This window comes from Indicator indicator, chromosome 9 (assembly GCF_027791375.1).
Source record: "Indicator indicator isolate 239-I01 chromosome 9, UM_Iind_1.1, whole genome shotgun sequence".
NCBI lineage: Eukaryota > Metazoa > Chordata > Aves > Piciformes > Indicatoridae > Indicator > Indicator indicator.
In genome coordinates, this window is record NC_072018.1 from 953189 (window position 1) to 969787 (window position 16599).

Here is a 16599-nt window from a genome sequence, read left to right on the forward strand (position 1 = left end):
AGGTAGGGGTTGGAAGGGATCTCCAGAGATCATCCAACCCAACCCCCCTGCCAGAGCAGGGGCACACAGGGCAGGGCACGCAGGAACACAGCCAGGTGGGCTTGGAAAGGCTCCAGAGAAGGAGACTCCACAACCTCTCTGGGCAGCCTGCTCCAGGCCTCCAGCAGCCTCACACTGACAAAGTTTTGCCTTCTCTTCCCTCCTGTGGCACCTCCTCTGCTCCAGCTTGCCCCCAGTGCCCCTTGTGCTGTCCTTGGCCATCCCTGAGCAGAGCCTGGCTCCAGCCCTGCACAGCTTTCTCCCCAGCAATGAGGGCAGCCCTCAGGCTCCTCTGCTCCCAGCTCCAAGCCCCAGAGCTCCCTCAGCCTGGCCTCACAGGGAGATGTTCCACTGCCTGCAGCAGCTCTGGGGCTCTGTGCTGGGCTCTCTCCAGCAGTTCCCTGAGGTCTCTCTTGACCTGAGGGGCCCAGAACTGGACACAATATTCCAGATGTGACCTCAGCAGGGCAGAGCAGAGGGGCAGGAGAAGCTCTCTTGACCTCCTAGCCAGGATCTGAGCCTGTCCAGATGCTGCCAAAGCACTCATGGTGTGGCTGCAGCTATGGCAGGGGGAGCAGGAGTGACCAGCTGGAGGTGACTGGGGTTGCCATAGCTGGCTGTGGAACACCAGCAGGGACACACAGGTGTGCAGAGCCAGGCCCTCACCACCTGCACTCAGGGCAGTTTGCATGGCCTGAACTTGTCCCCATGGCCAGGGCATGAACCTTTTGGGCTTGGCACACTGCCACAGGCCTCCTGTTGGGGCTGGAAGGCAAAGCTGTGCTGTTTTTACCAGCTCCTCTCTCCACCTGGGGAGACAAACACCGTCCTGCTTTCCAGGAACACGATCTAGGTGCCACAACCACCCCCTACAAACAGAACATGGTGTTGTACAGGACAAGTATTGATTAAAACAAAGAGGGCTTTTTAAACACCATTCATTCTTACCAATTCCAGTGGTTATTGATTCTGCATCAATGTCATTAGCCTTTTTCTTTGCCACTTCAGCTAGTGCCAATTCGCCCTTATCTAGCGCGAGGTAATGGATGTCCTTTGGAAAGAAAAGAGAAAAAAAGGGGGGAAAGATTAATCTAAAATGAATCTCACAGGAGTAACAAAGGAGATTCTGACAGAAAGAGGCTCTTTTATTATTTAGATCACAAACACAGATGGAACTGATGAACCTGCCATTACATTTTAATTCCCTCCCAATGCAAATTTATTATCTTGCTGGTGCCGTTGAATGCAGCAGCGGAGGAGCACTGACCCATCCTGCACTGATAAAAGGCAGCCTATTGACTCAGTGCTGCACACGAACCAAGCCCTCTGCTTTCAAGGTAACTTCTCTGCATGCAACATGAATTGAAAGAGAGTTGGCAGGAGGTAGCTCTGGGTAAGCCTGGTCTGAAGTACTGGAACTCTGCTGGCTGACAGTCACCATCTGAAGTGCTCCTTCTTAGTACCTGAGTTTTGGGATAAAGCTCTTTGGGGACCACTTTTCGTTTGGAGGTTGTCATCTTAACACTTGCTGTTCTTGAGTAAGGTGACAGAGGTCCTCCCTGTGCTGGAATTGGAGGCAGGCAGAGCAATGATGGTTTTACCACCCACACAGGTACCATGGCTCCTGAGCCACTCTGACACCACAGAGGGCTTTCCAGAGATGTTGTGGTATGGCATGGAGAGTTGCCAGCACTCCAGATCTGGTCCCTGAGCAGCAGAAGGCTGCACCAGGACACTCACACAGGTGCCATGGCTCCTGAGCCACTCTTAGAGCACAGAGGGCTTTCCAGAGAGATTTCTGTCTGGTGTGCAGAGTTGCCAGCACTCAGATCTGGTCCCTGAGCAGCAGGAGGCTGCAGCAGGGGCATGCTGTTATATGCTGCATTGCATGACTCTCTATTAGGTGTTAACCTTTGAGGTGAAAACCACCTGGACTATATACAGCACAATTTGTGGGAGAATCTCTTCCTGCTGACAAATTACAGTCTCACTTGGTTTTGGCCCCTGAAGTAAAGTTTCATCCTTGACCATTAATTAGGGGACAATTAACCCTGTTCTCTTCTGGTGTTGTGGCCACAGGCTGATGTGTGCAGGAACTTAGACATATGAGGTGAGGGAAAGCCAAGGACAATTGGCACAGGCTCTTCTTCCCACTCCTTTGCTGAAGATGCCATTTGGCATCCAAAGATGTAACTCATTCCTGGCTATTGTTCTGCTATCCAGCTGCATGCAGGAATTCAATGGGGAAAGGAGCATTTGCTGGCAGCGTAGCTCTCTGCAGACCTCCACTCTGCATTCTCACTAATGCAGGAGATTTCACAGTCCCAGAGTGGTAGGGGTGGGAAGAGACCTCTGGAGATTATCCAGTCCAACCCTCCCTGCTGGAGCAGGGTCGTGCAGAACAGATTGCACAGAACAGCATCTGTGTGGGTTTTGAATGACTCCACAGAAGGAGACTTCTCTGTACAGCCTGCTCCAGGGCTCTGCCACCCTCACAGTAATGAAGTTCCTCCTCCTGTTTAGATGGAACTTCCTGTGCTCAAGCTTGTGTCCATTACCTCCTGTCCTGTCACTGGGCACCACTGAACAAAGCCTGGCCCCATCCTCCTGAGTGTTTATAAACAGTGATGAGATCCTCCCTCACTCTTCTCTTTCTCCAGGCTAAAAAGCCCCAAGTCCCTCAGCCTTTCTTCATAGACTAGAATCACAGAATGTTTTGGGTTGGAAGGCACCTCAAAAAACATCTGAACACCTTCCATCAGCCCAGCTTGCTCAAGGCCTCATCCAGCCTGGCCTTGAACACCTCCAGGCAGGAGGCATCCACAACCTCCCTGGGCAACCTGTGCCAGTGTCTCACCACCCTCACTGTCAAGAATTTCTTCCTCATCTCTAGTCTCAATCTCCCCTCTTCCAGCTCAAAGCCATTGTTCCTCGTCCTGGCACTCCCAGCCCTTGTCAAAAGTCCCTCCCCAGCTCTCCTGGAGCCCCTTCAGATACTGGAAGGGGGCTACTCTCTTTGTAAGGGAGGTGTTCCAGTCCTCTATACATCTTTGCCATTTCAAAGAAATCATCATTTCAGAGAAATTATCATTCATCATTTCAGTGGAAACTGCCCTCAAGTTTGAGTTTACTGCCACCTTCATCAAGAGGACAGAAAGTCCCAACAAGTGAGCTGACTCTGGAAAGAGGAGCTAGATAGAAGAAAGGGAGAGTAACAGCATCAGGAAATGCAGACGCTGCTTCCCCCCCCCCCCCCCCCCCCCTTTTAATAACAACAATTAAAAGCAATCAAAAGCAGCAAAGTGAGAAGGTGAGGGAAGCAGCCTTGATCCCGTGGGACAAGCTGGTGCTGCCTTGCAGGATGCCAGCTGTCTGCAGGACGTTTTCTGCTGAGACACAAGGTGTGACTGAAAAACGTGCAAGTGTCCTGGAGCAAGGCAAACAGCTCCGAACTCCCGGCGACCTCTGCACTTCCTGGGCAGGGCTCACAGGGCTGTCAGCAGCAGGGGGCCTGAGCAGCCAGCTCTGAGTCCTGGGAAGATTCAGCAGCAGATACTGTCAGCTTATTTAGATAACAATAGAAAACCCAAGGGCCCTGGAACAAGTCTGAACTCACACAGATTTGAATGGACAGGCAGATTGTGCTCACTGACTTCAACCCCATCCTGGCTGTGCTCAGCAGCTGCCTTTTTGGAGTTTAAGCTCAGGTTTGTGCACTTCACTCAGTGCTCAGCAATAGACCTGGGGAGGGGATGGAAGTAAGTACAGAAAATCATAGAATCACAGAATTGTCAGGGTTGGAAGGGACCTCAAGGCTCATCCAGTTCCAACCCTCCTGCCATGGGCAGGGACACCTCACACTCCAGCAGGTTGCTCACAGCCACATCCAGCCTGGCTGCAAAAACCTCCAGGGATGAGGCTGCCACCACCTCCCTGGGCAACCTCTGCCAGGCTCTCACCACCCTCAAGGGGAAGAATCTCTTCCTAACATCCAATCTCAATCTCCCCACTTCTAGTTTTGCTCCATTCCCCCCAGTCCTATCACTCCCTGACACCCTAAAGAGTCCCTCCCCAGCTTTCTTGGAGCTGCCTCTGTCCAAACAGCTGCTGCTCTGAGATCTTGCTTCTGCCCCTGCTGTCTGTTTTGGGGGAAGAAATGTAAAGATGCCCTCTATCCATCACTATCTAACAGGGGTCTTGGAAGAAACCAAGACAGAGCAGTCAGCTGGGAATTGGCCTTCACGCTGCTGTTATAGAGAATTTAAGGAAGAGAAGCAGCTCTGGTCTCTATCTCTAAACAAGATGCAGGGAAAGCAAAGATGACAGAGCCAGAACCTCCTAATTAAGATGATTTCAGGTGATGAGAGTTAGCTGCTCAGCACAACTGGAGGTAAGAATTTGTAACTGAGTAGAATAAAACTAGAAAACAACTAAAAGAGGAAGAAGAAACACCTAATTACAGGGTGCCGTCCAGAAGGACAGAAAGAAACAATTAAATGAGCTGAATATTCATGCCAGGGTTTTTTTTCCACACCATTACCTAAAGAAGAGTTCAGCAGCCCAGAGATCACAGCCCTCTCAAAACCCACAGTAACAATAAAAACAATCCCCAGCTGCCTATCAGAAGTCAGCTGAAAGAGCTGCATTTTATCATTGAACAGTTTGATTACTTTTTGCCTACTTCCTCTTTTTTCCCCCTCCTCTTTGTGACTCACAGAGCCGGCCCTCGGTGAGCAGGAGTCCTTTGGAGCACTGATGTGCGTTTGTCTATGGGATATTTCTGGGCAGAATTCCAACCTTTCCTTCCACAGATGCCCTTTCCTCATCAGTGTCTCTGCTAAGATCTGACAGTTTGATTAAAGTGCCTTTTCCTTGCATGCTTTCCCTACCTTTGGGAGGTGGGATGTGCCTTTTGAATCCTCAGCAGCTGAGAGCCCGAGCACACTACAAAAGGCTGTCAGGCTAACAACCCTTCTGCTGCTTGATCTTTTCTGCCACAGATTGGATCAGCTGCTGCCCAGTCAAAGCAGCTGTTGTTCGTGCCAGGATGGCCTGTGCAGGTTGATTTCTTTGTTGAACTTTGTAGGAGATGGCAATAATTGCCAGGCTGAGATGTGTGGTGAGGGGAGAGCTTGGGGTGCGGCGCAGCAGCGGGCGGGCGTCTTGCTATGGCATCATCCCCGTGAGAGGACAGCTGCAGGGACAGCTTTTAAGCCTTCTTCTTCCCCCCCCCCCCCCCCCCCCCCCCCCCTCTTTTTTCCCCTTTCTCTTTCATTTCTGTAAAAGAAATTAGCCCTCAGACAGCATTCCCTTAAGCTGCTCTGCAATCTCAAAACAAACAGCAGGAACACTGCCAAGCCCTGTTTGCTGGAAGGGATGCTCAGGAGGAATTCCAGAACCACACAGAATCACAGAACAGTCTGGCTTGGAAGGGACCTCCAAAGGTCATCCAGTCCAACCCCCCTCTGCTCAGAGCCCTGTCCAGCCTCACCTTGAATATCTCCAGGCATGGGGGCTCAAACACCTCCCTGGGCAACCTGTTCCAGTGTTCCACCACCCTCATGGTAAACAACTTCTTCCTGATATCCAATCTCAATCTGCTCTGCTCTAGTTTGAAGCCATTGTCCCTGGTCCTGTCCCTGCAGGCCTTTGTAAACAGTCCCTCTGCAGCCTTCTTGTAGCCCCCTTCAGGTCCTGGCAGGCTGCTCTGAGGTCTCCCTGGAGCCTTCTCTTCTGCAGGCTGAACACCCCCAGCTCTCTCAGCCTGTCCTCGTAGCAGAGCTGCTCCAACCCCCTGAGCACTTTTTGTGGTCCTCCTCTGGACCTGCTCCATCAGGGCCATGTCCTTCCTGTACTGAGGGCTCCAGACACAGGACACTTCCTTAGAAGTCTCAGAAGACATCTTTTTAATGTTGAGACCCTCCTCAGCCTCTCTTTGATCTGTTCCTCTCTAGCCTTTCCTTTTTGGTTGCTGTTCCTTCTCCGTTCCCCTTTAATAAATGAAGTTTGTCTCTCTCATTTTGCTTACATCATCAGATGTCTCTCTTCAGTCTCCTCTTTCTTCCTGAATCCCATGAAATCCCACTAAATTAACTGGGAATAAGGTGGTGGGGCCCTTTGAACCAGATGAAGTTTTATCACAGGATTTGATTGCTCTGTGAAACAACAACCCCAAGAACTGCCCCAGAGAGCAGCCACTCAGACTGCCCCCAATTATAAATGCTTTAAAGACAAGTGAGGTCAGGTTGTGTGCTGCCCCTTGCATCCTGACCCACAGAAACAACATCTACATGCCACTCAGTGCTCAGCAGAAGGGAAGGATGCCCAGGGTTTGCTGGCAATGGTTTTGTTGTGCTCACACCTGGAAGGACTGCAGGTGTTCAGTGAGCAGGGAATTCTCACACAGTGCTCAGTGCAGTGAAGTCCACTGCCCTAGAAATGACCACAGCACAAAGGAACACTTCCTGTGACCTGTGCACCTGTAGACTTTTGGAGTCCCGTCCTCAGCAATCTGGCAGCAGTGCCACTCTTAGCTGATCACAGAATGGTAGGGGTTGGAAGAGACCTCCAGACATCATCCAGTCCAAGGCCCCTCCCAGAGCAGAGTCACCCAGGGCAGGCTGCACAGGAAAGTTTGTGAAGTTTGTTCATTAGCACCTGGCTTAGGAGACAAGTCAGCAAAAGGAGATTTCGCCAGAGGAGGGAGTGAGTTCATAGAATTGTTTGGGCTAGAAAAGCCCTGGGAGATCATCCAGTCCAACCATCAACCCAGCACCACCATGGCCACAGGTTTCTGAATCACCTCCAGGGATGGGGACTCCACCACCTCCCTGGGCAGTCTGTGCCAGTGAGGATGCTCAGAGCTGCACTTTGCTTTTGAGAAGCAAATGCACTGCCTTGCTGTGGAGAGCAGAGCTTGCTTTGTAGGGAAACACATTTGCACCTTGGGGGAAAACCCCCCCACAATTGTATTCTTTTAATGGAATTATCAGATGGAAAGGTCCAAAGCCATGGTGGTCTTAAGGTGAAGGTTTGACTTGTTGATCTCAGAGGTCTTTTCCAACACAAACAATGTCCCAAAGTGCCACCTCCAGGGACGGTGACACCACCACTGACCTGGGCATCCTCTTCCAATCCCTGACCACTCCTGCAGCAAAGAAATTTTCCTAATCTCCAACCTATCCCTCCCCTGGGGCAACTCAAGGCCATTTCCTCTCCTTCTATCACCTGATACTAGGGAGCAGAGCCCAACCCCCACCTGGCTCCAGCCTTCTCTCAGGGAGCTGTAGAGAGCAATGAGGTCTCCCCTCAGCCTCCTCTTTTCCACACTAAACACCCCCAGCTCCCTCAGCTGCTCCTCCCCAGCCCTCTTCTCCAGACCCTTCCCCAGCTTCCTTGCCCTTCTCTGGACTCTCTCTAGCACCTCAATGTCTCCCCAGTGTGGGGCCCCCAAAACCAAACCCAGGTGTGGCCACAGCAGAGGACTGAGAGAGGCAGGTGGATGTGCTGCTTGTTGCAGCATTTAGGGAAAACCATGAGGAATCTCAAATGTAATGCAGACAGAATGAGGACAACACAGAACTGGATTTGACCTCACAGGAATGAAAGCCAGGAGGAACTACGTGGAAGTATGTTTAAAAGCATTAGTGAGGTGGGAAACAGAGAGTAAGTGTTAAGAGAGGAAAGGGAAAACAAAGAAGAGCAGGAAAGCACAGAGCTAATTTCTCTGTGAACACTGAAACTGCTCTTGAAGGAAGCTGGAGAATCTTTCTTTTGAGAAGGGGACATGTAAGCACACCTGGAGCCAGGTACTGACAGTCCCTCCCTCCTGGCAGCAGCTCTGCATCCATCTCTAGGCCAAAGAGTAGACAGACTGAGAGAGTTGGGGTTGTTCAATCTGGAGAAGAGAAGGCTCCAAGGTGACCTTCTTGTGGCCTTCCAGGATCTGAAGGGGGCTACAAGAAAGCTGGAGAGGGACTTTTTAGGATATTAGGGAGTGACAGGACTAGGGAATAAAGCTGGAAGTGGGCAGATTCAGACTGGACGTGAGGAAGAAGTTCTTCCCCATGAGAGTGGTGAGAGCCTGGAATGGGTTGTCCAGGGAGGTGGTTGAGGCCCCATCCCTGGAGGTGTTTAAGGCCAGGCTGGATGAGGCTCTGGCCAGCCTGATCTAGTGTGAGGTGTCCCTGCCCATGGCAGGGGGGTTGGAACTGGATAATCCTTGTGGTCCCTTCCAACCCTGATTGATTCCATGATTCTATGCAGTTCTCTGCCCTGGGACAGAGGTGCTCCCTCATCCTGCTGTCAGGATGGAAAGAAAAAGAGATCACAGAGGAAAGGCTCTCAGCCATAGGGTTCCTGTGATGACATCCCAAAGGCTGGGCCATTGGTTCTGCCAGAAGGGCTGAAATGACTCAAGGAGAACTTCCCATCTGCAGGAGAACCCCTGGCAGAAAGCTGCCACCTGCCACAGCCACCTTACAGCCCGAAGCTCCGAGGCGGCTGCAGCATCGCTCAGCTGTACCGTTTGTGTTGCAGCAGCCACACTCGGGAAGAGGAGAGCAGGAACAAGATGAACTAAAAGGAGGAGAGACTGAGAGGAGTAAACATAAAACACATAATGAATTTCCTAAAAGTCTGACATTTCCATCACATTCCTTTGATGCACACTTGGAAAAGTTTATCGCAGTGTTCACATCTTTCTAATGAGATGGAAGAAGCCAGATGATTAGAGCCGTGAAAAAAAACATCAAAGGGCTCACACAACTTTTTATGTAATTAGAAGGGAATTTTCATAACCCATAAAGGCAGGATTTTAATTGTGTCATTTAACATACAATTTAAATATCAAGATGGAACTAGCAGGGCAAGTGACTTAATGGGATAAATGATATTAACATCTAGTGTCAAGGCTTAATTTAAACAACAGAATGTCTTCATTATGCAAAAGAGCCAAGCTAAGGAATCCTTCAAAGGGCCTTTCTTTTTTTTGAACAACCAGCCCCTTTCCTATTGTTTCTTTGAAAACAATGAAATCAGCTGTGGACCAGCAACCTGCTGAGAGAGCCTAGGGAAGCAGGATTGCCTTTGTCCACCTGACCTTGCTGCCACATTGTGGTGCAAGATCTTATAAAACAAGAGCCTCCTGCAGAGCTCACACAGAGGACCTCTTAAGAGCTGGTTAATTTTACTTTTGTGGCTAATTAAATGGGAGGGGGCAGAGAGTGCAGGGAATGTAAAAACCCTGGTGTTGATGCTTTGTTGTTTTAAAAGTACCTGCAGAAGCGTTCATAATTTGTCACTTTGCACAAAGCTCCCAGAGACAAACTCAGAGCATTCAGGATCCCCAGGATGTGGCCAGCTCTTGTGGCTGGCACTCAGCAGTTGCACTTCTTAAAGGAAGGGATTAGAAAGGTATAAGCTTATTAAGAGTGAAAGATGACATTCACTCACGTCAGGGCAGAGGAGGAAGGGGAAAGTTCAAAAACTCACACAGTAATTCCTGGAAAATAAAGAGCAGCCTTTAGGCCATGACTCTAAAGACACTGGGTTCCTGTTGAGGAGTTTCAGGATGGCAAAGGGCAAAGCAGGTAGAAGAGTTCTGCCTGCAGCATGTGTCTGAGGCTGCAAAAGACATGGATCCCTTTTAAGGTGCACAAAAGCTGGCAGCCAACATCCTGGCAGCAGCCTCTGTGTCCAGCAAGGACTCACCATGAAGAGGTCCCGAGCACCTATGTCCACAGCCAGCAGAAAGGCTTTCTCAAACCTCTGGTACCTGCAAGAAACAGCAAACATGTCACCTGCTGAGCACAGCCTGGCAGCTGCACCAGATGTTGGGAGTGGACAGATGAAGCCCTTCAACTCTCATCCAAAGTGATGCCAAAGCTTTACACGGGAAGGGTTATCTTTACAGGGTTAGCTTTACAGGACAGGGTTCTCAAACACTGGCATAGGCTGTCCAGGGCAGTGCTGCAGTCCCCATCCCTGGGGGTGTTCCAGCAGCCTGTGGCCCTGGTGCTTAGGGACATGGTTTAGTGGTGACCCTGCAGTGCTGGGTGGAGGCTTGGACTGGAGATCTTTGATGTTTTCTGTGATTCTGTGAAGCTTGGTAGGCCCCTACTGAGACTGCAGACCTGTGAGCTGGACCAGTGACAACCCTTTATTGTTTAAAACCTTCAGCAAGTGTCACCTTCAGTTCTGAGTCCCATCAGATCTAGCTGCACCTGGAAGGAGCTGAAGTGAGGGACGTCAGCCGGACATCAGCCACAACAGAGATGAAAGCCAGCCTCAATAAATCATTGGCAGGAACCTCAAAATCCCCTACAGAGAAGACTAATCCCAAATCTCACCAGACCTCAGAGCTCCTTGTAGAAGTTTGCATTGAGTCTTATCTTCACAGATCCCCTCAGAACAGCTCTCTGGAGGTGACAGCCCAGGTGAGTCATGCTAAGCAGCTGGGAATCCCCATGGGCTGGAGCAGACACAGGGTGACACTGCTCTGCCTCCTCACTGCCTCAGCACAGCATCAGCACAGACTCCTGAGAGTTTTCTGAGGACCGGAGAACCACAGAATGGTTTGAGTTGGAAAAGCCCTTCCAGATCCTCCACCCAACCATTTCCTAACTCTGCCAAGGCTGGGGCTGAGCCACAGCCCTCAGCACCACAGCTCTGCCTCTTTCAAACACCTCCAGGGATGGGCATTCAGCCGCCTTCCTGGGCAGCCTCTGCCAGGCTTTGAGAACCCTGTCAAGGAAGAAGTTTCTGATTCTATGTCAATGAGGTAAAATAAGGGGGAAAAGAGGAACATTCTCAAGCAAAAACTTCTTCTAACTGTGCTCTAGAAGGTGTCACCTGAGTATAGAATCACAGGATCCATTGGGTTGGAAGGAGTATTTTCTTCTATTGCACATTTAAAGCTGTTTAAAGATCCCTACAAAGACAGATTTGGTGATTATCTTTAGAGGGGTACAATGACAAAACGAGGAGAGACCTCTCCAACTCCCTGAAAGGAGGCTGGAGCTAGGTGGGGGTTGGGCTCTGCTCCCTTGGAACAAGTGACAGGAGGAGAGGAAATGGCCTCAAGTTGCCCCAGGGGAGGTTTAGGTTGGAAATGAGAAGAAACTTTCTGACTGAAAGGGTTCTCAAAGCCTGGCAGAGGCTGCCCAGGAAGGTGGCTGAATGCCCATCCCTGGAGGTGTTTGAAAGAGGCAGAGCTGTGGTGCTGAGGGCCATGGCTCAGCCCCAACCTTGGTAGAGTTAGATAGTGGTTGGGCTGGAGGATCTTGAAGGGCTTTTCCAACTGAAATGATTCTATGTTTCTCTGAAAATAGCCCTGGTTTATTTCAGTTGTCAAGTGAAAGCTGGATTCCATACAGGATGATTTCTGCATTGTTCCCCTTACTGATATCCTTTCCCCCTTTTCACCTTTTCAACACAGGATCGGTTGTAGATGCTTGAAATTTGGGAGCAAAGGAGATGACTTCTTTGCCCCAAAGGGGGAAAAGCAGCAGTGTGGTTTGTTACATGTTAGACATCCATAGTCTGTGTTTGCCCAGGGGATGCTGTCACACAGCACCCTAATGGCTGCCAGGGCTTGGACAGCTCTGTACCTTGAGAGTCGCTCAGGAAGCAGTGGGCAGTGCTGTAGCCCTCTGTCAGGCCAGCGTGAACAAGAAGAACCATAGAAATCCTCCTTCCCCATGGTGGGTGAAGGAGTCCCAGTACTCCACCGGGGTTCCTATTTCTGACCCCAGCCTAAATGTTTTCTGCCCCCCTCTTGCTACAGCCTTGCTGCTCTCTTCAACCTCACACTGTGAGAGAGAGCCATGGAGGACTCTTCTTCAAGCGATCACATGGGTGACAGGAAGGCATCACAGGTCAGCTTCATCAGGAAGGGAAATGCACTCCCCAGGTGAGGTTCCTCAGAGCTGGAGCAGGGAGTCCTCTCCTCCCCACAGCTCATCTCCCTGAAGTGTCTTCCAAGTACTCATTTGCAGCCCTCCTGGCAGAAGCTGTTTAAGGAGGTTAACCTCTTGGTCACTGGGGAGCAGGCAGAGCACCACTGCTTTGTCATGCACAGCTGGCTGAAGCTTTTCCACAGGCCTTCCATCAAGGGTTTTCCACCAAAATATCTCAGGCTGTAATGCTGATTCTGAAGCAGTGCTTTGATTAAGACCAGTAGGTAGATGTTAAAATAGGTGTCTGTGGAATAGCTATCACAGATCTCTTCTTCTGGCACATTCCTCTCCTCAATTCTGCATTAAAAATGCTTTCTTAGTATGTAAGAGGGGAGACTGGAAACCAATCAGCCCCCAAAGTGCTAACTCTGCAGATGATTTGAGTGACATTTGCTTTAGCCAAGGCACAAACACCTGCAACAGGAAAATGTGAAGTGACATTTGACAGGTGATTGACCTGCAGAACAGAACCCTGGCCTCAAAGCTGTCATTTCTTTGCTGTTTCACAAAGATTGCAATTTTATTTTATTCCCTCCCCCCCCCCCCCAGTCAACTTTCATACTTCAGTGTCATTATGGCCCCTGTTCTTAAAACTCTGAAGCTAGCTCACTGGTTTCAGATTTGTGCTGAGGCTGGGGTGGGGGACAAAAAAGGAGGATGAAAAAGGACTCTCCAAGAAATGCTCTTCACATACCAAGAGAACTGGAAATAATCACAGATAGGTCACAAATTATGGTGACTGGGATTTCTGTAAAAGAAGGGGGAGGTTTCAAACAAGAGTGACAAGTCTGCATTACTTAGGCAAGCAGCTCAAATCAGTTAAGGATGTCCAGGTTTGTTCACAGCAGCTCTGCCAGAGGACTCCTTGTCATTGTGAGTCTCTTTGGTGTGGAAGTTGTGTTGCTTTTGTTCTGCAAGAACAATCAGAGAGGCTTCTGTACAGCATGAAGCCAGGCTCAAGCTAATAATGTCTGCTTTAGCAGTATGTTTTGTGGTGGGAAGACCTCCTGCTACTGCTAGCAGACTTCACTCACAGCTCATCAGCTACACAAAATCCAAACACCACCACAAACCACCCCAGAACCCGAAGCCAAACACTCTCCCCTCTGTTTGGCTACCATTACAAGGTGCAATATTTGCTTTCTAAAATAGCGTCTAGGGGGTACTGCTCCTGAAGGTCTTCCCACCCCTCCTTCACTCTGTCACTCACTGCTTGCTTCACACTGACTCCAGCAATCAAGCCTTAATGTGGCTCTTGGAAACAAGAGATAAGGAAATCTGCCTGTAAACCATGAAGTTCAGCCACTTGTTTGGTCCAAGTGACAGCCAACAGAAATATGACCTTCAAGATTAAAAGTCCCAAACTGCAATTAACTCTAGAGGACAGATAGGAAAAAGAATTTCCCTGCAAGCTCTTCAACATCCACAATGCCAAGTTCAGATTCTCCTGGGATAAAAGAATGCTGTTCCTACATGCAGCTGTTCCAGGTATCCTACAAGCATTGTAGAAGGTGGTTCTTGGCACTGCTGCTGTATGGACAAGGAAACTAAGGGGAAATGTCAGTGACATGACAAAGGTCATGCAGGTCAGAAGTGGGCAAGGCAGAGAAGAATCCAGCCTTGCCTTCAATGGTGGAGAGGCAGACCTGCTGCCTGCTTCCCTTTTGAGAACGTGCCCTGACTGCCAAGATGTCAGGAAGGCATTTTAACTCCAGCCCTCTTAACTCCAGAGAGGCTGCTCTGAATATGTATTAATTTTGGGTTAAATTAAGGAGGTGGGAATCATAAAATACAGTTATTTTTATTTCCCCAAAACCCCACCCCAAAACTCTGTACCAAACTGATACAATTATTTACAGGTTCTATTGGGTCCTGAATTCTCCCAGGATGCTTCATGGCAATTTCTATACAATTTAGAGTTCAGAGACTGGAAAAAGCTCTGACACAAATAGCTTCACCCACTGATAAACCAAAGGCCAACCAATAACCCTTAGGGAAATGTGACCAGGCCAGGATTTGCTCAGGAGGATCAGAGTGGGAATTTGGAGATGGTCCCTGGCTCGCTCTCGCTGCTGACAGGCTCCAGAAACTGTCAGTTTGTAATCCAGTTGGAGGCTCAGGCTTTATCCCAGGGCTCTGGAGCAGGCACTGGAAGCAAGGCAGGACACTGGAGACAGCAAGGCTTGAAGTGAGGAGAGGCTTCAGCAGATGTGAGCAGGGCTTGAGCACAGCAGATGTGAGCGAGGAGGATCTGAGCAAGGGGATCTGAGCAGGAGCCCCCAGGCTCCCCAGCCACTTGCATAGATACAAAATGCCAGAGCTCCCTTGGTCCAATGGGCACTAAAGCTAACATGGAGACACCCAGTGGAAAGCCTTCTGCCAGGCTACGAGCATAAAAGGCAGAGGCCAGGACCTCGTATCTGGGGGAGCTTTCCTGTTCTGCCCCCAGCTGGCATCTTGTTTACCAGCCAGGCAAGGGCCTGTCCCCTTTGTTCCTTTTCCCACCTTGCCCTGTGGTTGTGGCAGGAAGGAGGGGAGAGAAAGGACCTTTCTAGACATCTTGAGGCCTGTCTGGATTTGTACTGGCCATGTGTCATGGCCTACCACCACAGAATGCTGGGGCCACCTCTGGGGTCCCCACTTCAAGAGGGACAGGGAGAGAGTCCAACTGAGAGTTACAAAGATGATTGGGGGATGGAAACATCTCTGCTATGAAGAAAGGTTGAGAGCCCTGGGGCTGTTCAGTCTGGAGAGGAGAAGGATCAGAGGGGATCTGATCAATGTCTATCAATAGCTGAGGGCTGGGGGTCAGGAGGAAGGTTCCAGGCTCTCTTTGGTGGTGCCCAGGGACAGGACAAGGCACAATAGGTCCAAGCTGGAACCCAGGAGGTTCCACCTCAACATGAGGAGAAACTTCTTTGGTGTGAGGCTGCTGTAGGCCTGGAGCAGGCTGCCAGAGAGGTTGTGGAGTCTCCTTCTCTGGAGACTTTCCAAATCCTCCTGGATGTGTTCCTGTGTGCCCTGCCCTGGGTGACCCTGCTCTGGCAGGGGGGTTGGACTGGATGATCTCTGGGGGTCCCTTCCAGCCCCTGCCATTCTATATTTCTATTCTTTCCACTGGCATAAACAAAAAGAATCAAGTGCCCAGGGTTTGCTCCTGCTGGATGTTCAGAAGTAAGGTGATTATAAGCAGCCTGAAAAGATGGAATGGACGAGAATGTCCTCAGTTTTAGGAGAGGATCTACAAATCCATCAAAAGGCTGAATTTGTCACCTGTATTCCACACCCCCTCAACTGCAGGTAGTCACTTAAAGCAAGAACAGACGTTTTTCAGGCTGAAAATGGTCAGCTGGAAAACATTTGCAGTATTTACCCATCAAGTTTACAAAGTCTCATCAGAAGTCCAGGAAACAGAGAGAAAAAAAAAAATCATGTGGAGGGAGGAGGAGGAGGGAAGGGAAGGAGCTCATGCAAGCAAGAGAGAAATCCAGAGCAGAAAAGATGGGAACATTTCTTTAGGGACTAGTTACAACCAACAAGCCTTCTTAGACATGCCCATCAACCATGTAAGCATATTCCTTGTGCTGGGCTGATAAAGGAGGGCTGCAGCAGCTTCTTTTTTCCCTTCCTCTCTCTCTCCCTCCCTACCCTCCCTTTTCTCTTCAATAAGGGTACACAACATTGAGAGAACAATCTGTGGGGGAAGAGCTGTGGCACAAACAATATTTCTAAGGCAATCTTTTTGATGAAAGGAATTTCCAAGTCCTCCTCATCTCCCAGGCCAATCAAGGGTGATATGCATTCAAAAAAGTTGAATGTGAAATATGCACTGAGCAAACAGAATAGGGTGGGGGTGGGGATGGTGGGGGGAAATAATGAATATTGAAAGAATTTCCATGTAATCAAACCAGAGCAAAATGAAGTTTTAATTGTTTGGTATTCTGTGATGCATATGCAGATTTTAAAGTATTCAGAATACCAGTCAAGTGTTTACTTACATCAAGCAATTGTATTTAAGCAGACAAAACAGATGAGGGAAATATGTTCAGTCAGCAAGCTACAGCTCCTCAATGTTTTACTGTGGGGTTTACAGGATCCACTTTTAATTCAGTTATTTCATTTAATATTTCAATTTAATAGCTCATTCTTTCAGTCAATTTCTAGGCAGCTTGCCCATTTCTTAATCATAATAATAATAATCATTATTCATAAAAGAAGCTGTTCCCCACAAGTTCTCATACCAGCATTTTTTGGAACAGAAATGGTGGTTTTCAGGCCTTTCATTTTTTTCCCACCGCCCCTCACCAAAAATGTTACTATTATCTGAAACATTGTCCTTTTAAATTAGGCAAAATTAAAATAAAGGATGACTTCTGCAAACTGACTCTGCAGCCTCTTTCAGTGGAATTCTAAACCAGAATCATTAGAGATTAGAGCACCACAGAAAGCATCTGGCTGGAAGAGGCCTCCAAGCTCATCCAGTCCAGCCCTCCAGCCGGCACTGCAGGGTCACCACCAAACCATGTCCCTAAGCACAGCTCCACAGGCTGCTGGAACACCCCCAGGGATGGGGACTGCAGCACTGCCCTGGGCAGACCATTTC

General features: G+C 49.4%; 1 protein-coding gene across 1 annotated transcript in view; it reads right to left on the bottom strand.

The window, feature by feature from the left end:
• The window catches only part of WDPCP (WD repeat containing planar cell polarity effector), a 150443-nt gene that overhangs the window by 59951 nt on the left and 73893 nt on the right, over positions 1-16599 (bottom strand). Inside the window, exons 12-13 of the mRNA XM_054383733.1 lie at positions 9751-9814; positions 988-1090 (exon numbers count right to left, since the gene is read on the bottom strand). Coding sequence (XP_054239708.1) covers positions 988-1090; positions 9751-9814 — 167 coding nt within the window. The remainder of the gene's footprint in view (positions 1-987; positions 1091-9750; positions 9815-16599) is intronic.